We start from the raw sequence: 17,815 nt of genomic DNA on the forward strand, positions 1-17,815 counted from the left end.
CCATAAATAAATAAATAAATAAATAAATAAATAAATATGTAAATAAGTAAATTTATTTTTTAAAAAAACGTTGTACACCTTAAACTAACACAATGTTAATAAAAAAAAAAAAAAATCTGTTACTCAGGCAGTTCCAAAGTAAATGAAGGGGGGGGGGAAAAAGAACCAGAGATATGACTAAACCCCTCATGACCACAAATATTATTGATATTTATTTTAAAAGACTGGTTAGCTCACATCTTAATAAACTTCACGTAAAATTAAAAGACCAAACAAAAATACTGATCAGGAAGTCCTAATTAAGAAAGTGAAAAGGCAATTCACAGAGAAGTAGAAACTATTTTATATAACTAACTCCAATGAAAATTCATATCTGGAATTCATTTTATACTAACTACAACCTAACCTGACTTTTAAGAACAAAAGAAAATTTTAATACAAATGGATAATAAAATAAAGAGAGATGTGGGAGAATAAACATCAGCTTCGGGTATTAAATTGCTAACAACTAAATATTAGTGAAAAATAAAAATATAGCCTTCTAAAATTATGAACAAATATTAATATTTACAATTACAGAATTCCATATAATTTTCAAAGCATGTTCACATTTCTACTTGACAGTTATAACTAAATCGAGAGATGACTTGACCAAATTTATATTCATTTTAATGTCGAATAAGAAGATTTAATTGTTTTTACTAGATGCCAGGCACTGGCTAAGCAATGGAATGGCATAACAGTAGTTCTGCCAGCATTTAATTGTTACTTCAGGATAAATGGCTAAATTGCAGATTATTGTAGCAAATGGCATGAACAATTCTGTGTTTCAAGAACCTTGAAATTTCTCATGGCATTTGATACAATAATTCACATCTAGGCATTTATCTTAAAGTCATAATTTGATGCAGGCAACGAATTGTACATGATGATATTCACTGCGGAAACATGGAAACAACTATCCAACAATGGAGCAATAATTAATATATTATGATGTATCCAGACGTAATGGAACAGTAAGTTTTTTGGTAGTGTGTGATCATTCTCATTTTACCCTATCTTGTCAATACTAGGATTACCTCTTTTAAATTATTGTAGGGAAAAAAGATTAATTTTCATTTACATTTCTTTACTAATAAATCTGAACATCCTGTAAACATGTTTATTGGTCATTAGTAATTCTTCTTTTATGAGTTGTCTGTTTTTATCCTTTGGCCATTTTATCTGATGGACCTTTATAGTTTATTCATTTGTAACAGCTCTCTATATGTTGGGCAGGAAAAAGAAAGTATAGAAATCTTTGCGTCTGTTTTACCCTCAAGTGTTATGCTTGGAGTTTTAGCATGAATCATCTCACTTGAAATTACAATTCCTGTTTCTTAAGATGCTTCAACTTCTGATAGTTTTCAACTTCATGGATACTATCAGAAAGGTTAAAATAGAATTTTTCAAGTAAGATAAGTTCAAAATAGTAAAAGCCAAGATAGACTTCTAGCATAGAAATGAAAATTTATAAAGTTTTAAGGTAGTTAAGTGTGCTTATCTGTAGAAGTGAAAACAAATCTTTTAAAAATAAAAAAAGTTTTAGGTAGTATTACATTCAGGTAACATTCAAGAAGTTTTATTATTTTATTATTCAAGAAGTTTAATTATTAAAATGAAATCATTATTTTTTCTTAAGGACCATTTACACATGCTTTACCACCTTGGGTTTGGACGTCTTCTTTAGTTAGTTCTTTTTTTTAAATGATAGGGAAAGATATCTATTTTACAAAAAAGCTGCAAAAAATAAACTTTAAGCTTGCCAAAAGCATTCACAGTATATAATTTAAATGTTTCTAATCAAATAATGTATGATAGTTAATCACAGGTTTACTTTTTATAGTTTTAGCCATAATCAATTGTCAATATTAACTTCATCTACTAACAAACTAGATATAAAGGGCTCCTAACAGTTCTTCCCTCCAGTGCCCACCCCAAACTATGCCTACATAAGAAGAAAAGAAGAAAGATACTAAAGTTATTTTTAAAAATAAGACTAACCTTCAAGATTTTAAGGAAATCTTAAATTTCAAGGAAAATATTATTTTTAAATGTTTGTAAAAAAAAAAAAAAGTCTGTGTGTGCATCTGCATGTGTGTGTGTTATCTGAAAGTACTGCAACTAGTTGTAATGTTAAATAAATCAAAACTACTAAGTTACACTTGGGATTTAATCAACTTCCCAATTCAGTAGCATCAAAAGAAAAGAAGACAACATATGGGATTTTTTATTAATCCCATCTTAGACAGGAAAAAAAGAGAGAAATTCCAGTTAAATTATCTGAAGCAAACAGCTATAAGTGAACCCACTCTACTGAATACCTTCCCGACTCCCAATACCAGCTCCCTCCCATTTTCCACTGTGGCCTCTGGAAAGCATATCTGATTATAAACAAGGTCTCTACACCCTACATCTCTTCAGTCTCTACCTCTGCCTGAACAGAAACCTGACCCCTCACCCAGGAAACTGCTTCCCTTGCAGCCCTCAGAAATGAAAGCTACTCATTCTCCCAGACTCCATATAATTTCCCTTTAGTAGGCAAATCCCCTCTCCCTACTTTGAAGATCAGATCTAGTGGCAATATCACTAACCCATCATCTATCTATCCATCCAACAAATACGTACTTAAGTGCCTGTTATGTGCCAGGCACTGTTTTAGCTATAGGCTACAGAACAGTAAATCCTCATAAGGGTTAAAATCTAATGAGACAAATATGAAACATAATTACACAAATAATTGTCAATTATGAAAGAAAAGAATAAGAAGGTATACGAGAGAATCAGTAGGATTTAGTCAGGCCAAGAGTGACAGAGAACATTTCAGGATGAGAAAAGGAAAGAGTGAACTCAGTTTTCAAGGAAACCAAGTGCAGTTGGGCAAGTGGGTGAGGAGAGTTGTCTGACAGGTTGAGGAGGGGGACAAGGCCTTGAGGCCATGAATGTGAGGGCCAGGACATGCAGGGCCTTGAGGGTCATGTTGAGGACTCTGGATTTTATTCTAAATGCAATCAGAAACCACTGATAGAGTTTCAAGGCTTCATTCCTCCCCGGAGTCATTACTCATCCACTCACATTTAACCAGGATGCTTGTCCTTCAGCTCTACCCAACGCCTTCCGCATCCCAGAAAGCTTCACACCCAAGGCTTCTCAGCTCCTCCACATCCTGGACTCGTGACCTCCAGCTCCTCCTCAAGCAGGATTCTCTCCACTTTTTCCTTGTCCTAAATTACTCCACCTCTGAAAATCAAATTCCAGTATTTCATTCTCAGGCCATAACCTCTCACCAAGCCTACTCTTCTTCCACTCTATACCTACTTCCACTCTATACCTATCATGCCTGTCCTTCAACCTTTAAATTATTATCTGACTAGAAAAAACAATTGAAATATAATCTCATCAGAATAAGTGAAAAGTTACTACTATTTCCTCCACCCCTACCAAGGCATGTAGGCTTTTCTACACCTTCCTCCATGCCCATACCAACATATGCGAACTTATATACACAAATGGAGAGATGCTTGTTTGATTACAAAAAGGGACTCATACCTAATACAAAATGCTGTGACTTTTTTTACCCTAAAAATAAAAATCATGCACAAATCTCAGGCCAGTAGATATAGACTGAATTCATTCTTTAAAGTGCTGCACATTGTTCCAGGTTCAGATGCTGCCCGTGGTTCCCCTCCAACATGAACTTCACTTGTTTCTGCAACAAACTTGCTGACCCCGGAAAACCTAGAAGGAGACTCTTCAGTGGAGTAAAGTGCTTCCATTACTGGTAGTTGGAAAAACACTGATACTTGTGACTGAAAAAGTCTGGGAGCAGAATGGCTGCTCACAGCACCACAGCGGAGGGTAAGAGGTTTCAGGCCCATGAGTATTGAAGCCATCATGCCTTTCACCACTTACTTTCATAGTGCCCCAGAAATGTGCAAGGCAGGCTGCTGGCAGGTACTGAGGGAACCACAACCATGAGCAGGCAAGGAAAGTTAAAACTCACTTACGGCTCTCGGAAAGAAAGATGGCCAACACAACAGAAACAGGAGATGCCTACTGAGGCAGAACCAATGGAAGAAACAAGAGAAGTTTAATGAAAATAGAATGGAATTACAGTGCTGAAAAACAAAAAAACAAAAAAAAACCCCAACACTTTCGGGAACTAAAAATCAATCATGACTTCTTATTTAGAAATTCAGTACCCAACAGAAAAAGAGAATGACTGCCCCTGAGAACCATGTAAGTGGTTAGAAAAATCAGGTGGAAGAAATACTTCACAAGAAACCCAGTGACAGATACCCTGAGGGAAAAGGCAAGCTGCGTGGAGGTCAGATCCAGGAGACAAATCAAGGAAGAGGAAAGGAACATGTGGAGAGGTAATAATCACATAAATAATGGAAGGAAACTTTTAGAACTTAAGAAAGTCATGAGGCCCTGAGTATCAAGGATAAAGAGAAGATCCTGCCAGCCTGTTAGTACTGTGGGAACAAGGGCTTTCTGGGATGATGGGAAGTTGGAAGCAAACACTACGTGGGGACTCCAGGGGACTGACTCTGAACCTCCCTGACGCTGAGTTTGGTTCACACGCCAGGAGAGCAGAATGTCTGTGCTTAATGTTTCACACGGAAACATTAAGCACAGAGATTGTTACAGTTCTCCTGGCTCCGGCAAACTTCCTTTGTTATCTGTGTCGCTAGCATCTGAGTACTAACCTTAGGGACTTTGCAGTAAGTCTTTTCCCTTCCACAGTCCAGCTGAAATATTGTGGGGACCAATTTTTAAACACCATATGCACAAATTACTTTGATAAAAATTAAAAATATAAAAAAGAGAAAGTATTCATAGATGAAGCAATGCATGATTGTTAAAAGAAACCATTACCTTTATTTATGAAATATACATGAAGGTAGTATGGTCATAGTTAAGAGCAGAGACTCTGGACGCCTGCTACTTACTAGCTGTGTGACCTTGTGCAAGTTACTTAACTTTTCTGTGTTTTGGTTTCCTGAAAAGTAACTGTAATTAATAGCACCTTTCTCATCAGACATAAAGATTAAATGAATTAATACATGTACTACGGTCAGAACTTTGGCACAGACTCGTACTCAATAAATCACAGCAATGCTGCTGCTGGGCTACTGCCGCTGTCACTGCTTACGACAGGAAAAAAGTATTGTACGTAGAACTTTAATTTTGGAGTCAGAAGGCTTGAGTTCAAATGCCAACTTTAAAACCCAAGGAGTTTTATATCACAGCCACAGAAGTTAACCCCTCTATGCTTACATTTTGTCATATCTAAGACAGGAATATGAATACCTCCCTCTTTTAACACCGATCTATCTACCTATTCACAAACATCGACTGAGTATCCATATACCAGGTATTATGTGGTGGCTGAAACAGAATCACAAATAAGATACAGTTCTGCCCTTAAAGAGTTCACAGTCTAGTGGGAAATACTCAAGAATCTTAGTTTTCTTTCACGTATTTCCTAAGGCTGTCTTTGCCTTAGGAGATGAAGAAAGGACCACAAGGGTCAAGCATGTGTTTTAGTACCACAAGTACTATGATTTAAAATTAAAAGGCAACTCTAATATTGTTAGCAGTTGTTGGGAAAAAAATGTGGCCAATTTCTGAAATTACTATATTTTGCTATTTTAAGAAAAATACTATGAAGCAGTTGGGTCACAGGGAAGTAAGCCCCTGCAGATGATATGGCAGTCTTAGGAGTGAGGGGACCAGAGATAAGCAGGCCCCCATTTCTGGTCAGAAATGGATAAAACATCTTGGTGGGGACTGAGCTCTGTTCATAGGCTGGACTGTGTAGTACACAACTTGCCTCTTTGAACAATCTTTTGAGACCTGAGTGTTCTTTGAATAAACAGCTCTCAAGCCTTTCTCTGAGAGGAGTCACTACTACTTGATCCCTTGTCAATTACATCCATCCCCTTTTAGAGTATCCTGCCTTGACACATAGGGTAGGAGATTACAGAGAACATGTTCTTGGTAGCTCTTCTACGTCATCCCAATAACAAACACCTTATTCTAAAGCTTCCTGGGATTAAGAGTGTTTATTTTGATCATCCCATGTGAGTTGGCCATGGGTAGGGGTGGGACAAGTTATTCCCCTTTAATCTTTCACTTAACTCAGGGGTTTCAGAATGTCTACACTAATAATATCAGACAATCACTAACATAAGATGAAGAGCAAAAGAGACTATGAATTTATAGGAGAGCCTAAATGCCTATTCTTTATAAAGAAACAACGCATGCCAACATACTTTCACCTGTTACCATCAGTTGGCATTTAGTAGCCATGACTTAAAATTCTATATTTAAAACCTCACAGAAATTATAATGGCATCTCAGCATATTTGAAACAATATTAAGTACACTGAGACATTTGGTATCTTTAGAAACTATGCAATTATATCATTATTAAAAATAATATCCAGAATATTTTCCTTTATTAATATACAAATATACAGTACCATCATGTAAAACAATTATATACATTATTTAAAATCATGTATTTGGCTCATAATTGGCCTAGGTTTATTACAAATTCACTTGAATGGTTGCTACAGTCACAAAGAATGATTCTGGCTTCTTTTCTGTGTGTAAAATATTCCAAAACCCAAAATAAATTAAATAGATATTAATCCAGAGCTAAGTGAAGATTATCCAGCAAAAAGGGAATACTAACATTTATCTTGTTTTAAAGTTTCAATTGGATAATAAATTATGTTTCAAAAATCTTTAGATAAAAACCCTAATAGTACCACCCATAAATCATAAAATATAGCAACAGATAGTATATTTATTTAATTTTTACCTAATTACTTTTTAGACTCATAGTAAAAACCTATTGCTTATAGAAAATAAATCCAACAACTTATCCAAACATTGTTACATAAGAAGTTTTAAGAAACTGTAAATAATTCTTAATACTCTCATTTTGATTCTCCGACTTTTCAAGACTACGTTGTATTTCTTTCAAACATACTTCCTGATGTTGTGCTTTCTAAATAAAAAAAGAAATAAAGATAATTAATAATGACATTCATATCAAAGGATAGTCATAATATAAAATTTATATACACAATAATTGAATAGATGGTTTTTAATTTTTTTAAAGAAAGAATCCTAATATCTGATGTGTTGATTATTAACTTATCTTAGAGCTCACTTTTCTTTAAAATCTAGAATAAAGCACATACATGGTTGACCTCTACTGTGACAGTTTGTTGTAATACACATTCACTTAGTCCCAAACTATTACATATTTAACATGATTAACTCAAATGGATTTTACTTAAAACTGTCATAATTAATTTCTATTACATTTAACATGACATATTTTAATACTACTTTTTGCCATTTTCTTTGCCTAAAAGAATGACTTTTGCTATCTTAAAAACTGATAGAATTCTACTTTTGATAATATGAATACTTTATTTTTAGAATCTTTTAAAAAATAAAATGAACTCAATATCAGGTATTCTTTGAGGAAAAAATTTTAAATGTAATGTATTTTTAAAATATTCAGCTGCATATAAATTCCCAAGAGATCTGTTCACTGAAAATACTTTAGATAGACAGGCTGCAAATATCATCTAGCTTCCAACTAAAATGTAGGCACCTTGAGAAGAAAAATCTTTTATATCCTTCCTATCAGGTGTTCAATGACACCTGATACCTTCTGAGACTGAGCGATGCCCCCAGGGGAAGTGTGGTGGGTGGTAAGAAACAACTTGCTAAGCTGAGCTACACAAAGTCACAGAATGAATATAGTGAATCTTTGAGGAACATCGATTTTACTCAACAACTTGGAGGGAAAAATATTAATACAAACACACATACTGTAAGGTAGAATGCAAAATGTACATGGATTTTAGTATAATATATAAGACTCCAAAGACATTTCAGCCTTCTTGGTCTGAGGTAAGCTGCTGAGGGTCACCCTTGGGTCTGTGCAAGCACTCCGCCCTCCCCCAGAGCACCTGGGCAGAAAATCTGTAGAGGCCTGCCACTGTGGGCAGGGCACCCTACAAGACACCAGCATACAATTAACTATGAGACAGCCTCTCAGGGGGCTTACAGTTCAGATGGAGCTAAGGCTTGTATACAAAACAAATACTGAATTGCCAACTAAACTGCCCCCTGGAAGGGAGAGAACTCATAAACCCATTTTTCAGCAAGGTCTAAATCTATGGTTAGAATTCTAGTTTTTTACTACTGTAAAAATGATCAGGTTTAACAAAACATCAGATCTTAAATCTACCGATTTTAGCAGCTTTAATATTCCCAAGTACTGGGAATATTATAGCAAACACACCTCATCTTAATATACTTATTTTTTCAGAAGTTTCAATTACACAAAGAATATCACACATATTTTACAACAGAAAGTCTGACAGTGAGTTAAAAAAAAAAGTTTTGAAATAAAGGGAAGGCCTGTGCTAAATTAAAGATGAGAAATGTTTTGTTCTGATTAAATTGCCATGGAACTTTTGATGGCAATAAAATTAAAATATTGCACGTCAAAACTCATTTAACTTTTGAACATTTCAGGTTTTCAATGATCTAGATGCTTGGGAATGAAAAAATAGTTTTCATGGAGTCCGGCTCCTGGAAAAAATAAAGTATTATTTCCTGTGTCACTGTTAAGTAGATAGTTTTCAAGTAATTCAGTCACAACTAGTGCCAGCTTTCACAGTTTGTTGTGCCATCTGACTATTTCATGAATAGTTAGGAAAAAACATTAGAAGACTAATTAAACACAGCCAATTTGGTATTCTCATCTCATGGCTGAGTGGACCAAAGCATCCACCTCACATGCAGATATAAAATGTTTACTTAACACCAACTTATAACTTTCTAAAATATAATATGTATTATTTAAGACATATCAAAATCTAACTCATAATAATAGTGTTTATCTTAAAAACTGAAAAATTCATATTAGAAAGAAAATAAGTAAACGATATCTGTAACTTTCATTAAGCATCTGTCATGTAAAAGTAATACGCAGGGAAAGGGCCTGATGAGGCTTCGGGGGAAATGTAATAGATGCTACCAAGGATGCATGATAATAATTATTTGCCCAAATGCTGACATTTTTATTTTTTATGATTTATATTATTTGTTATTTTTATTTTATTTTATTTTTTTTTTAATAAATTTATTTATTTATTTATTTATTTATTTATGGCTGTGTTGGGTCTTCGTTGCGGTGTGTGGGCTTCTCATTGCGATGGCGTCTCTTGTTGCGGAGCATGGGCTCTAGGCGCATGGGCTTCAGTAGTTGCAGCACACGGGCTCAGTAGTTGTGGCTCACGGGCTTAGTTGCTCCATGGCATGTGGGATCTTCCCGGACCAGGGCTCGAACCCGTGTCTTCTGCATTGGCAGGCGGATTCTTAACCACTGCGCCACCAGGGAAGCCCTATTTGTTATTTTTAATACTATCAGTAAAGCAATAGCCTTGATTCCTCTCACTTTGTATTTTAATTGTTTATAACTAAACTCCATGGTAAGAATGTTAAATGTTAACTTATTTTTAATGAAAATACATTAAGCCATACTAATACTTACACTGTTCATTTTGCAAACAAGTTGATTTTGTTCTTCATTTTTCTTTCTAAGCTCAGTTTCCAGATCTAATATTTTAATTTGTAAAGCCCTTTCTCTAGATGACATTTTCTCTATTTCTTCAGAAACCTGTAATTTCAATTAAAAGAATTAAAAAACTAAATGTGCTTTCTTTAAGATATGATTTAAAGCTTTGACATAGTTATACTGTATCTCTTCTTTCCAAATAGGTATTATTTGGATATTAGACAATTTAATTAGAAAGTGTTTAAAGATGTTCTATCTTGAGAAACGCATAGTGTAAGCATGTATTCTCCCCTTTGCTGTCTAAGTACCTGAAAAATTAGCTTGAAGCGGAAGAGGTATACGTATTTGCACTGCTCTGTGACGTTGGTAGGTTTTCCCCAATACTATATTTCTATAACCTGCTGAGACCAATTGCCATGTTTTACAGTATTTACATTTACCATGGTGTCTGGAGTGGTGGTGGGACATATAAAGTCCACAACCAACGCTGATTATAGACTTGGATGGACAGAATTGGGGGTAGGGTAGGTGATATTTACACCACACACACACACACACACATACACACACACACACACACACACACACACACACACACACACACACACACGAGATTGGTTTTTCATTCATTCACTTCGAGATTGGTTTTTCATTCATTCACTGAATGAAAATGGTCTGAATTTGAGTTTTCATATTTCTCTGATGGCTTATTTTAGCAGAAAGTCTAGCTTAGCTACGTTCATCCAAGGATTCAGATGCTTGGGAGCCTATCTGCAGGAATGCTGGGTTGGATCTATAAGAATGACAGTGGAGGCAGGGACTAGTTCAGGAGCAAGGAGCTAGCAGGAAGGACTGTCCTCTAATCTCACTCCCATGGACTAAGTTCTAAGTTATTATAAAGTTATTTACAAAGATTTCTTGTGCACAAATTCCAAGGGTGATTGTGAGGATAGCAGGACTTGAAGTTGTGGGAGAAAGGGTCCTCAGGACAAGTATCTGTGTCCTTTACAACGTCCTGCAGTGTAGACAATGGTGACAGTGCAGTGATGGCACTCTTCATGTGGCAGGAACTAAAGACAACCCCATATTCCACTGTAGCAGGAAAGAAAGGAGAGGGCAGACACATCTCTGGGGACTGAACACTTGTGAGAAGGAATCTGAGAGCACCTAGCATTTCCAAAGTCCATTTAGTCTGAACCCAGGATAAAGTCACTTCTTATTTTCCTCCCAAAGGTTGGCACTGAGAAATCTGGATTACACTTCTATCATTGGCAGTACATTTTACTACTCAGCTTTTATTCAATGACATGTCTTTCAAAGTCAATTTAAATTGCTTTCCTGGAGTTAAAAAAAAAAAAAATCAAAATATATCTATATGACACTTACGATTTAAGAGCCACATTTCAAGGATATCAGATGTTATCTCACCCTTGTGGAACTGCCTTTAACAGGCTTGGGAAAGACCATGGGTGGAAGAGAGTCTAGAGAGATAGATTCAAAATTTGGTGTTGGACATGTTAAGTTTGAGATGCCTATGTTAAGTGGAGATGTCAAATAAGTAGCAGAATATATGAATTTAGATGTCAGGATAGAGAAAAGTCTGGGGCGGAGATATACTTCTGAGTGTCATCAGGGTATAGACAATCTCCTTTTGGTGTCATTCAATCCTATGAGGAAATTCATCATCCCCATTGTATCAATTAAAAAACTAAAGTTTAGAAAGTAGCTTGCCCTGGGTCAGGGTATAATGTGTCAGAGCCAGAATTCAAATCTACTTCTTGTGGATTCCAAAGCCCACCTCGTGCCTTTCAAGATTACATTTACAAATCACTTGATAAATCTACCTCTTCTTTGAGATCTTCCTGAATCATTTTCCCCTCCTCTCCAGATTGAACTAACCACACCCCCTCCGTGTACCTTGTATCTTCCCCGCATTGTAGCACCTACTTGCTGGACGACATTTGTTTGTTCACATGTTATCTCCCTACTGGACTGTGAGTGTCCTGAGAGCTGAGGCCAGGTCTTATTCATCTTTGCATCATAAGCACTAGCAGAATGCTTGACAGACAGTGAGATAGTTATTAAATGCTATCCAGATGGATTTAACCGGAAATTAAATCTTGTCTGTATTTATTTATACAACAACATTTGCCAAAAGAAAAGGGAGTTGAGCTTTATAGCTCACTGAATCCTGATCAAAACCAAAAGCTTCAATAATTTGCATATTTGCTGTGGTTTCATTAAAAAAAAAAGAGGGGGAACTTCTTTAAAGTGTTTTCCATCTCTGCCCTTTACCCTGCCACATCATCATTTATTTAGTGAAGTAACTCTGGACCAGTAATCTATCTGTTTAGCTCCAAAAGGGAAAAGCAGGTAAAAAACAAAAATGTAATTGCTCCCTTCACCCTGTCATCAGGATAAAAACAATAACTGTAGGTTTGGCAAGATGAGATATTGTCTGTTTCAAAAGATGACTCTTTGGTAAACTAAAAAGTTTCTGAATAAAGGCCATCTGTACCTTTTGTCTTCCTTCTTCTAAAGCAGCTTCCAGCTGTCTGGCCAATGCTCTATATTCTGCAGATTTCTCTTTAAACTCAAGATTGGTATGCTTAAGACATCCTTCTTGGTTTGCCAGCTTCTTTTCAAGCTCTTTATTTTCTGCATCCATCTGTTCTAATTTTCTTTTTACAGAAGACATATATTTTAAAATTATAGTGTGTAGAAAAAAGGTAACACCAATTTTAAGTCAATTTAATACTTACTGTTTAAGGTTTTCACATTTCAACTGAATAAGGTAATTTTCCTCTTCCAGAGAAAGCTTTGTCAGAAGATCATGATTTTCATCAACCTAAAGGAGAAAAAAGTTTTCTTGGTTATTTTCTTTATAATCAACTTCCAAAGAAATCTATATAGTTTATCATTAGAACAATTATAAAAAAGAAGAAGCTATAAATATTATTATTACTCCTACACAGAGAGACACCAAGAAATATTACATTGTTAAAACACAAGTTCTTAAATTCCTGGTTAATTTTTAAAAAACTATGTTGCCTCACGGAAAATCTATGAAAAATTTTACTGAAAGATGGCAATTAAAACATTCTGAGTAATGTTTTATTGAAAAAGAACATTTATTTTATTAAGTAAATGTGAAGATTTTAAACAGTAATCTCCTATTGTTGGATACTTAGGGTTACTCTTACAGTTTTCTGTTTCACTTACAGATAGTGATTGATAATTGAATATCTGTGAAGTTGTAACTCTGAGTAAAAACCATATTTGTGAGAAGCAAAATAAAATAGATAAGCAAATCAACCAAAGACACACCTGCCCATGCTGAGACAGAATATTCTTCCCATTGCTTCAAAAGCTGTATTTAAATAGTTCAAGAAGTTTTGGAAAAAAAAAAAAAAAGAATTTTTCTCATAATTTCCATTAGTAATTTAGGTTATCTATGTGATTTGACATTTTCCTAGAAAGATCTCTTTTCAGGAACTTAAACTCAGAAAAGTTTTGTTTGCCTGTTTTTAAAAAGAGGATGCATTTCAATATTAAATCCAGATTACATTTGAAAGATAGACAGGGAATCCTTCCTAAAATTATTCTGCAAATAAAGAAAAAGACTTGCCACCACCTTTGGACATGCTTCTTTGAAAAATAATTAATTAAAAAAAATATTTATTAAGTGTTTACTATGTGTTAGGCACTGAGTTAGGAGATGGCTGTACGGCACCCATGATCTCTCTTCTGATGGAGTAAAAAAAGTATATGTTGAAAAAAATAACTGAGAATAATACAAATAAACTTGGTACATAATTCTAATTGAAATAAATTCTAATTTTTGTAAGGTAAATTACAATAATTTACCTTATCCTAACATCAAAAAATATACATGTAAACATAGCTTTGTTCCTTCGCTCATGCTATTACTGTGTCCTCAAATGTCTAAATACAGATTTGTATGAATAAACTAAATCAGCAATTTTAATTACTAATTTTTTAAAAAATAGCTTGAAAATAATATAGTATTTGCATGAAACTGACCTTTTATCAACTTATTTAGATGACAGTAAAATAATCAACCCCTGACATGAGTGCCCTCAACTGGTGAAATTATTCCAAAGCATTTAACACATCTAGCAAAAATCAAAAATGATGGCTGGACACCTGGCCCTGAAGCTCCCTAAGGGCGTGTGCTTGGTCTGCACATTTCCCCTTGTGGTGCTGCAGACTCTCCTGACACTCGTGAAGCCTCTGTTCTGCCACCGTCAAGGAATCACGGACGTGCTCTAACTCCTTCAGATGAGACTCCATCTGGCCTCTTATCTGAGTTGTAGCATTAGGGAAATAAGTGCAAGATCACACATTCAGCATTAACGTTTTTACTATCTTAAATACTAGATATGCTTGTAATATAGTAAATGTTTTAGGTATAATAGTTTTTTAAAAAAGATTTAACCAAATAAATAAGAATAAACTTTAAGTTAGACTCTGCTAAATAAGAATGTATAACTCCAAAGTGGGCTGGACTTCAATTAGTTTCCAAAAAGTTTGCTGAATAAACGAATATGGTAATATTAGCTTGCAGGGAGACTGTTTAAATTACTTAGGAAAGTAAACTTTTTTGAATTCTGTCATTTATATTCAAGTATAGATATTACTAAGGAAGCTTGTATGGTAGTTTTCTGCTGTCCAGCCATCAGTCTAAAGTAACTTTAGACTTTTTGTCATTCGATCTGGTAACTCAGATATTTCAATTAGAGCAGCCTTGCTGTGCTCAGCTTAGTCCAAATCAGTGGGTTTACTGTATATAAATTCAAAATAGCTAATATCATCAGTACTCAGTAGACTATAATTTGATCATTAATGTTACTATGTTACTAAGAACAAATCTAACTGTATCTATATTAATCTCTTTGGCTGCTGCAATTCCTCACTGTGGCACTTCTGTGGAGATGTGACAAGAAGCAGCCCTAAAAAAATGCTTGTACTGCTAACTAAGAAAAAATAACAAGACATAGGGCACTTAGGATGTTCATAGGGAGGGAAAACAAGAGCTAGACTCTTTCCCTGAGACAGGGAACACACAGAGCTGCTGTGCAACATCTGGCATTCTTGATCACAAAAGATAAAAGTAGAACAAAGCCTACCTCTGGGTCCCCAAACATCTAAGAGCCCATGAAAACCAGGAGACTTAAAACAGTAGGAAAGAAAAAGGAAGCATTTCATTAAAAACAAATAATAATAATGGCTTGTCTGGTTTAATACCAGTAAGAAAACATTGTGACCTCACAGTATTTGAAAACCACAGGCTCCTGCCCCATTGGCCTTTTGAATAGGTTTTTTTTTTTTTTTTTAATTTTTTAAAAGTAATTTATTTATTTATTTATGGCTGTGTTGGGTCTTCGTTTCTGTGCGAGGGCTTTCTCTAGTTGCGGCAAGCGGGGGCCACTCTTCATCGCGGTGCGCGGGCCTCTCACTATCGCGGCCTCTCTTGTTGCGGAGCACAGGCTCCAGACGCGCAGGCTCAGTAGTTGTGGCTCACGGGCCCAGTTGCTCCGCGGCATGTGGGATCTTCCCAGACCAGGGCTCGAACCCATGCCCCCTGCATTGGCAGGCAGATTCTCAACCACTGCGCCACCAGGGAAGCCCCTGAATAGGTTTTTTAAATAGACTTTTATTTAGAGTGCTGCCTACAAAAGAGGAGACATTTGCATTGGTATGTCTCATGAGAAAAACTGATCAAGAGGTATGAAATGATTTCTTCTCTGCTCTGCTAAAAATAGGTGAAAAGTATTGACAATTCTAAGTAGTAAGTTGCACATTTGATAGGCTACCTTTATCTCTTTTAACCAGCACATTTTCTGCTCTAGCTGACCTCTTCTTCACATTGGTGCCTCACTCAGACTTCTCAATTCCAAGATGTGGGGACGACCCAGAGACAGTCACCTTATTACACTCAGTTGGAACTGACCAGTAACATCCCATCATGTCCCCAGCCGGGAGTCAGGGGAGTCAACGTCCTACAACTTTTGCTGCTTCCTTACCAAAACAACATGAAAAGACCCAAAAAGGGATGTAGTTTCATTTAAAAACTTTAAAATATTCACAAAAACATCATAACTTGCCAACACTGAACTTCCCCTCATTCTTTTGCAATAGGGTGAAAAAAAAAGGAAATGATATTGGGTTTTTTAATGTTATTTTTCTTCCATAAAAGCATTTAGCAGAGAATATTTACTTTGCTTTTTTACACAAAAGATTTACTACCAGAATAAAAAGGTAAGATTAAAAATGAAAGGTATTCAACTTTGCATGAAGCTCAGTGATAACCATTTTTTCTGCTACTTAAGTCTGCTCTTGTATCAGAAAAATTAAACATTTATGTTATTTTCCAAATATTCAGGAAAAAGTAAAAAAAAACATTCACACAAACAAACATTTCGAGCCTGGACGAAACATCATGTCCTTAGAAAACAAACTGCCACAGAAATCGAGAACAGATAATTTCTAGGTCTAAACTAAAGAAAATGACCAAAATTAAAGAATTTATATAAAATTCATAAAGCACAAAACATACATAAAACATTATTTTATTGTTTAAAATGTCAAACTTACCTTCTTTAATTTTTTATTTTTGTTTTTTGTTATTAGGTTATTCTCTTGTAGCAAATTTTCACATCTGCTTTCCACAATTTCAGCTGCTTCTTGCAACTTCTGTATCTGAAAATAAAAAATATTATTAGAGTAAGATGCATTATTTTATTATTAGGACCACTGTATGAAATAAAAAGCTAAAAAACTGAATTTAAATTTTAAAATTTCAATTTTAAACCCATTATCATTTTCCTATTAATACTCTATGTTTATCTAATGTTATTCTTTCTTTAAATACAGGAATCACTCAGTGCTCTACTCTAATCCACAATCTTTTATGATTTACCTGTCTTTTCCCATCAATACTTCTAGAATCTTCACCTGAGCTCTGAATATTAGAGAGAGATCCTCATTTGCAGGTCCACGTCACTTTAAAGAATCAGCCTCTTGTCCAAACTAGCTCCCAAACCAATTATTTCACTCTCTGAATCAAAATCTGCTCAAAAAATATCTGAGCACTTTATACAAGGCCCAGAGTCAAGAATATGGTAACTCATCTACAGTACTCTTGATGTGGGATTAAACCAGAACAACCAGCTGGAAGACCCAGATGACATTCCCAATAACGCATTGCACAGTCCATCACAGCCTCCATTCTTACCTCCAGCTGGGATGACTGCAATATTCTAACTGGATGTCTCAACTCCAATTTCCTATCTAAACCAATGGGATGGAGTGCTTCCTACTTACCTACATTATGCCCCTCCTTAAGTTTTAACCTTTAGTTCATTATTCTTCAATTCAAACACTCTCTTCCAAGAAAATCAAGCTCTTTATTGACAGTTTGTTACCCATCACTCAAGGACCTACATAAGTCCCATCTTTCAAATGAAGTTTTTCTTAAACTTTCTAATACTTAAGCTTTTCTATATTACCAATTAACACACTCTCTATTCCATACATATTGTCATCTGTTCTTTTCCAGGTCTTTCATGTGAGTAAACCTGAATTATACTTTATTTATTTGGAAAGAGGAAATATTGTGCTTTAATGACCCTTGAAGGGAGTCATTATTCTAAATCAATACCATTAAAAATACAAGATGACAAATATAACCAAAATTAACTAACAGGATTATTATAGGTTTACATTACACCTATATAATTAATTTTAGATCTACTTTTAGGAATAACCAATACAAACACAGGATATTTAAATCAGGAATCAGCAGAATCATCATTTTATAAAAGTATTTGGGACCTTAAGAAATATTTGGGATACGTCATATTTTATCACAAATAATAACGCCACCTTTCTTCAGTTCTGCTTTTTTAGATCATAAACAAATGTAGTGTTTTAAATTACCTACCAAATTTAACAAACATTAAAATAAATGCAATGATCACCTGAGTTTTATAAACTTCAATAAGGGTTTTCTGTTGTTTTTCTACTTCTTGCAATTCTAAGAGTTCATTTTCAACAGAGGCAATCTCATCCTTCAAAGCAGCTAGTGTAGTCTATTAAGGAATATATAAATAAATTTTATAAATCATTAGAATT

At 34.9% G+C, this 17,815-nt stretch overlaps 1 protein-coding gene across 14 annotated transcripts in view; it reads right to left on the reverse strand.

Moving 5' to 3' along the window:
- Positions 1–4,900: 4,900 nt before the first annotated feature.
- ODF2L (outer dense fiber of sperm tails 2 like) overlaps positions 4,901–17,815 on the reverse strand; it is a 38,714-nt gene continuing 25,799 nt past the window's right edge. For 12 of the 14 annotated variants that reach the window (XM_059925626.1, XM_059925597.1, XM_059925616.1 and 9 more), the window contains 6 exons: positions 17,662–17,772; positions 16,277–16,381; positions 12,421–12,506; positions 12,177–12,339; positions 9,635–9,760; positions 4,901–7,063 (listed from right to left, as the gene is read on the reverse strand). In XM_059925626.1, the coding sequence (XP_059781609.1) occupies positions 6,935–7,063; positions 9,635–9,760; positions 12,177–12,339; positions 12,421–12,506; positions 16,277–16,381; positions 17,662–17,772 (720 nt within the window). In that variant the 3' untranslated portion in view covers positions 4,901–6,934. Of the gene's footprint in view, positions 7,064–9,634; positions 9,761–11,044; positions 11,140–12,176; positions 12,340–12,420; positions 12,507–13,825; positions 13,985–16,276; positions 16,382–17,661; positions 17,773–17,815 lie in introns of those variants that run through there. The other 2 variants (XM_059925666.1, XM_059925656.1) reach the window with 2 other exon arrangements.

This window comes from Balaenoptera ricei, chromosome 1, assembly GCF_028023285.1.
Source record: "Balaenoptera ricei isolate mBalRic1 chromosome 1, mBalRic1.hap2, whole genome shotgun sequence".
Classification (NCBI taxonomy): Eukaryota; Metazoa; Chordata; class Mammalia; order Artiodactyla; family Balaenopteridae; genus Balaenoptera; species Balaenoptera ricei.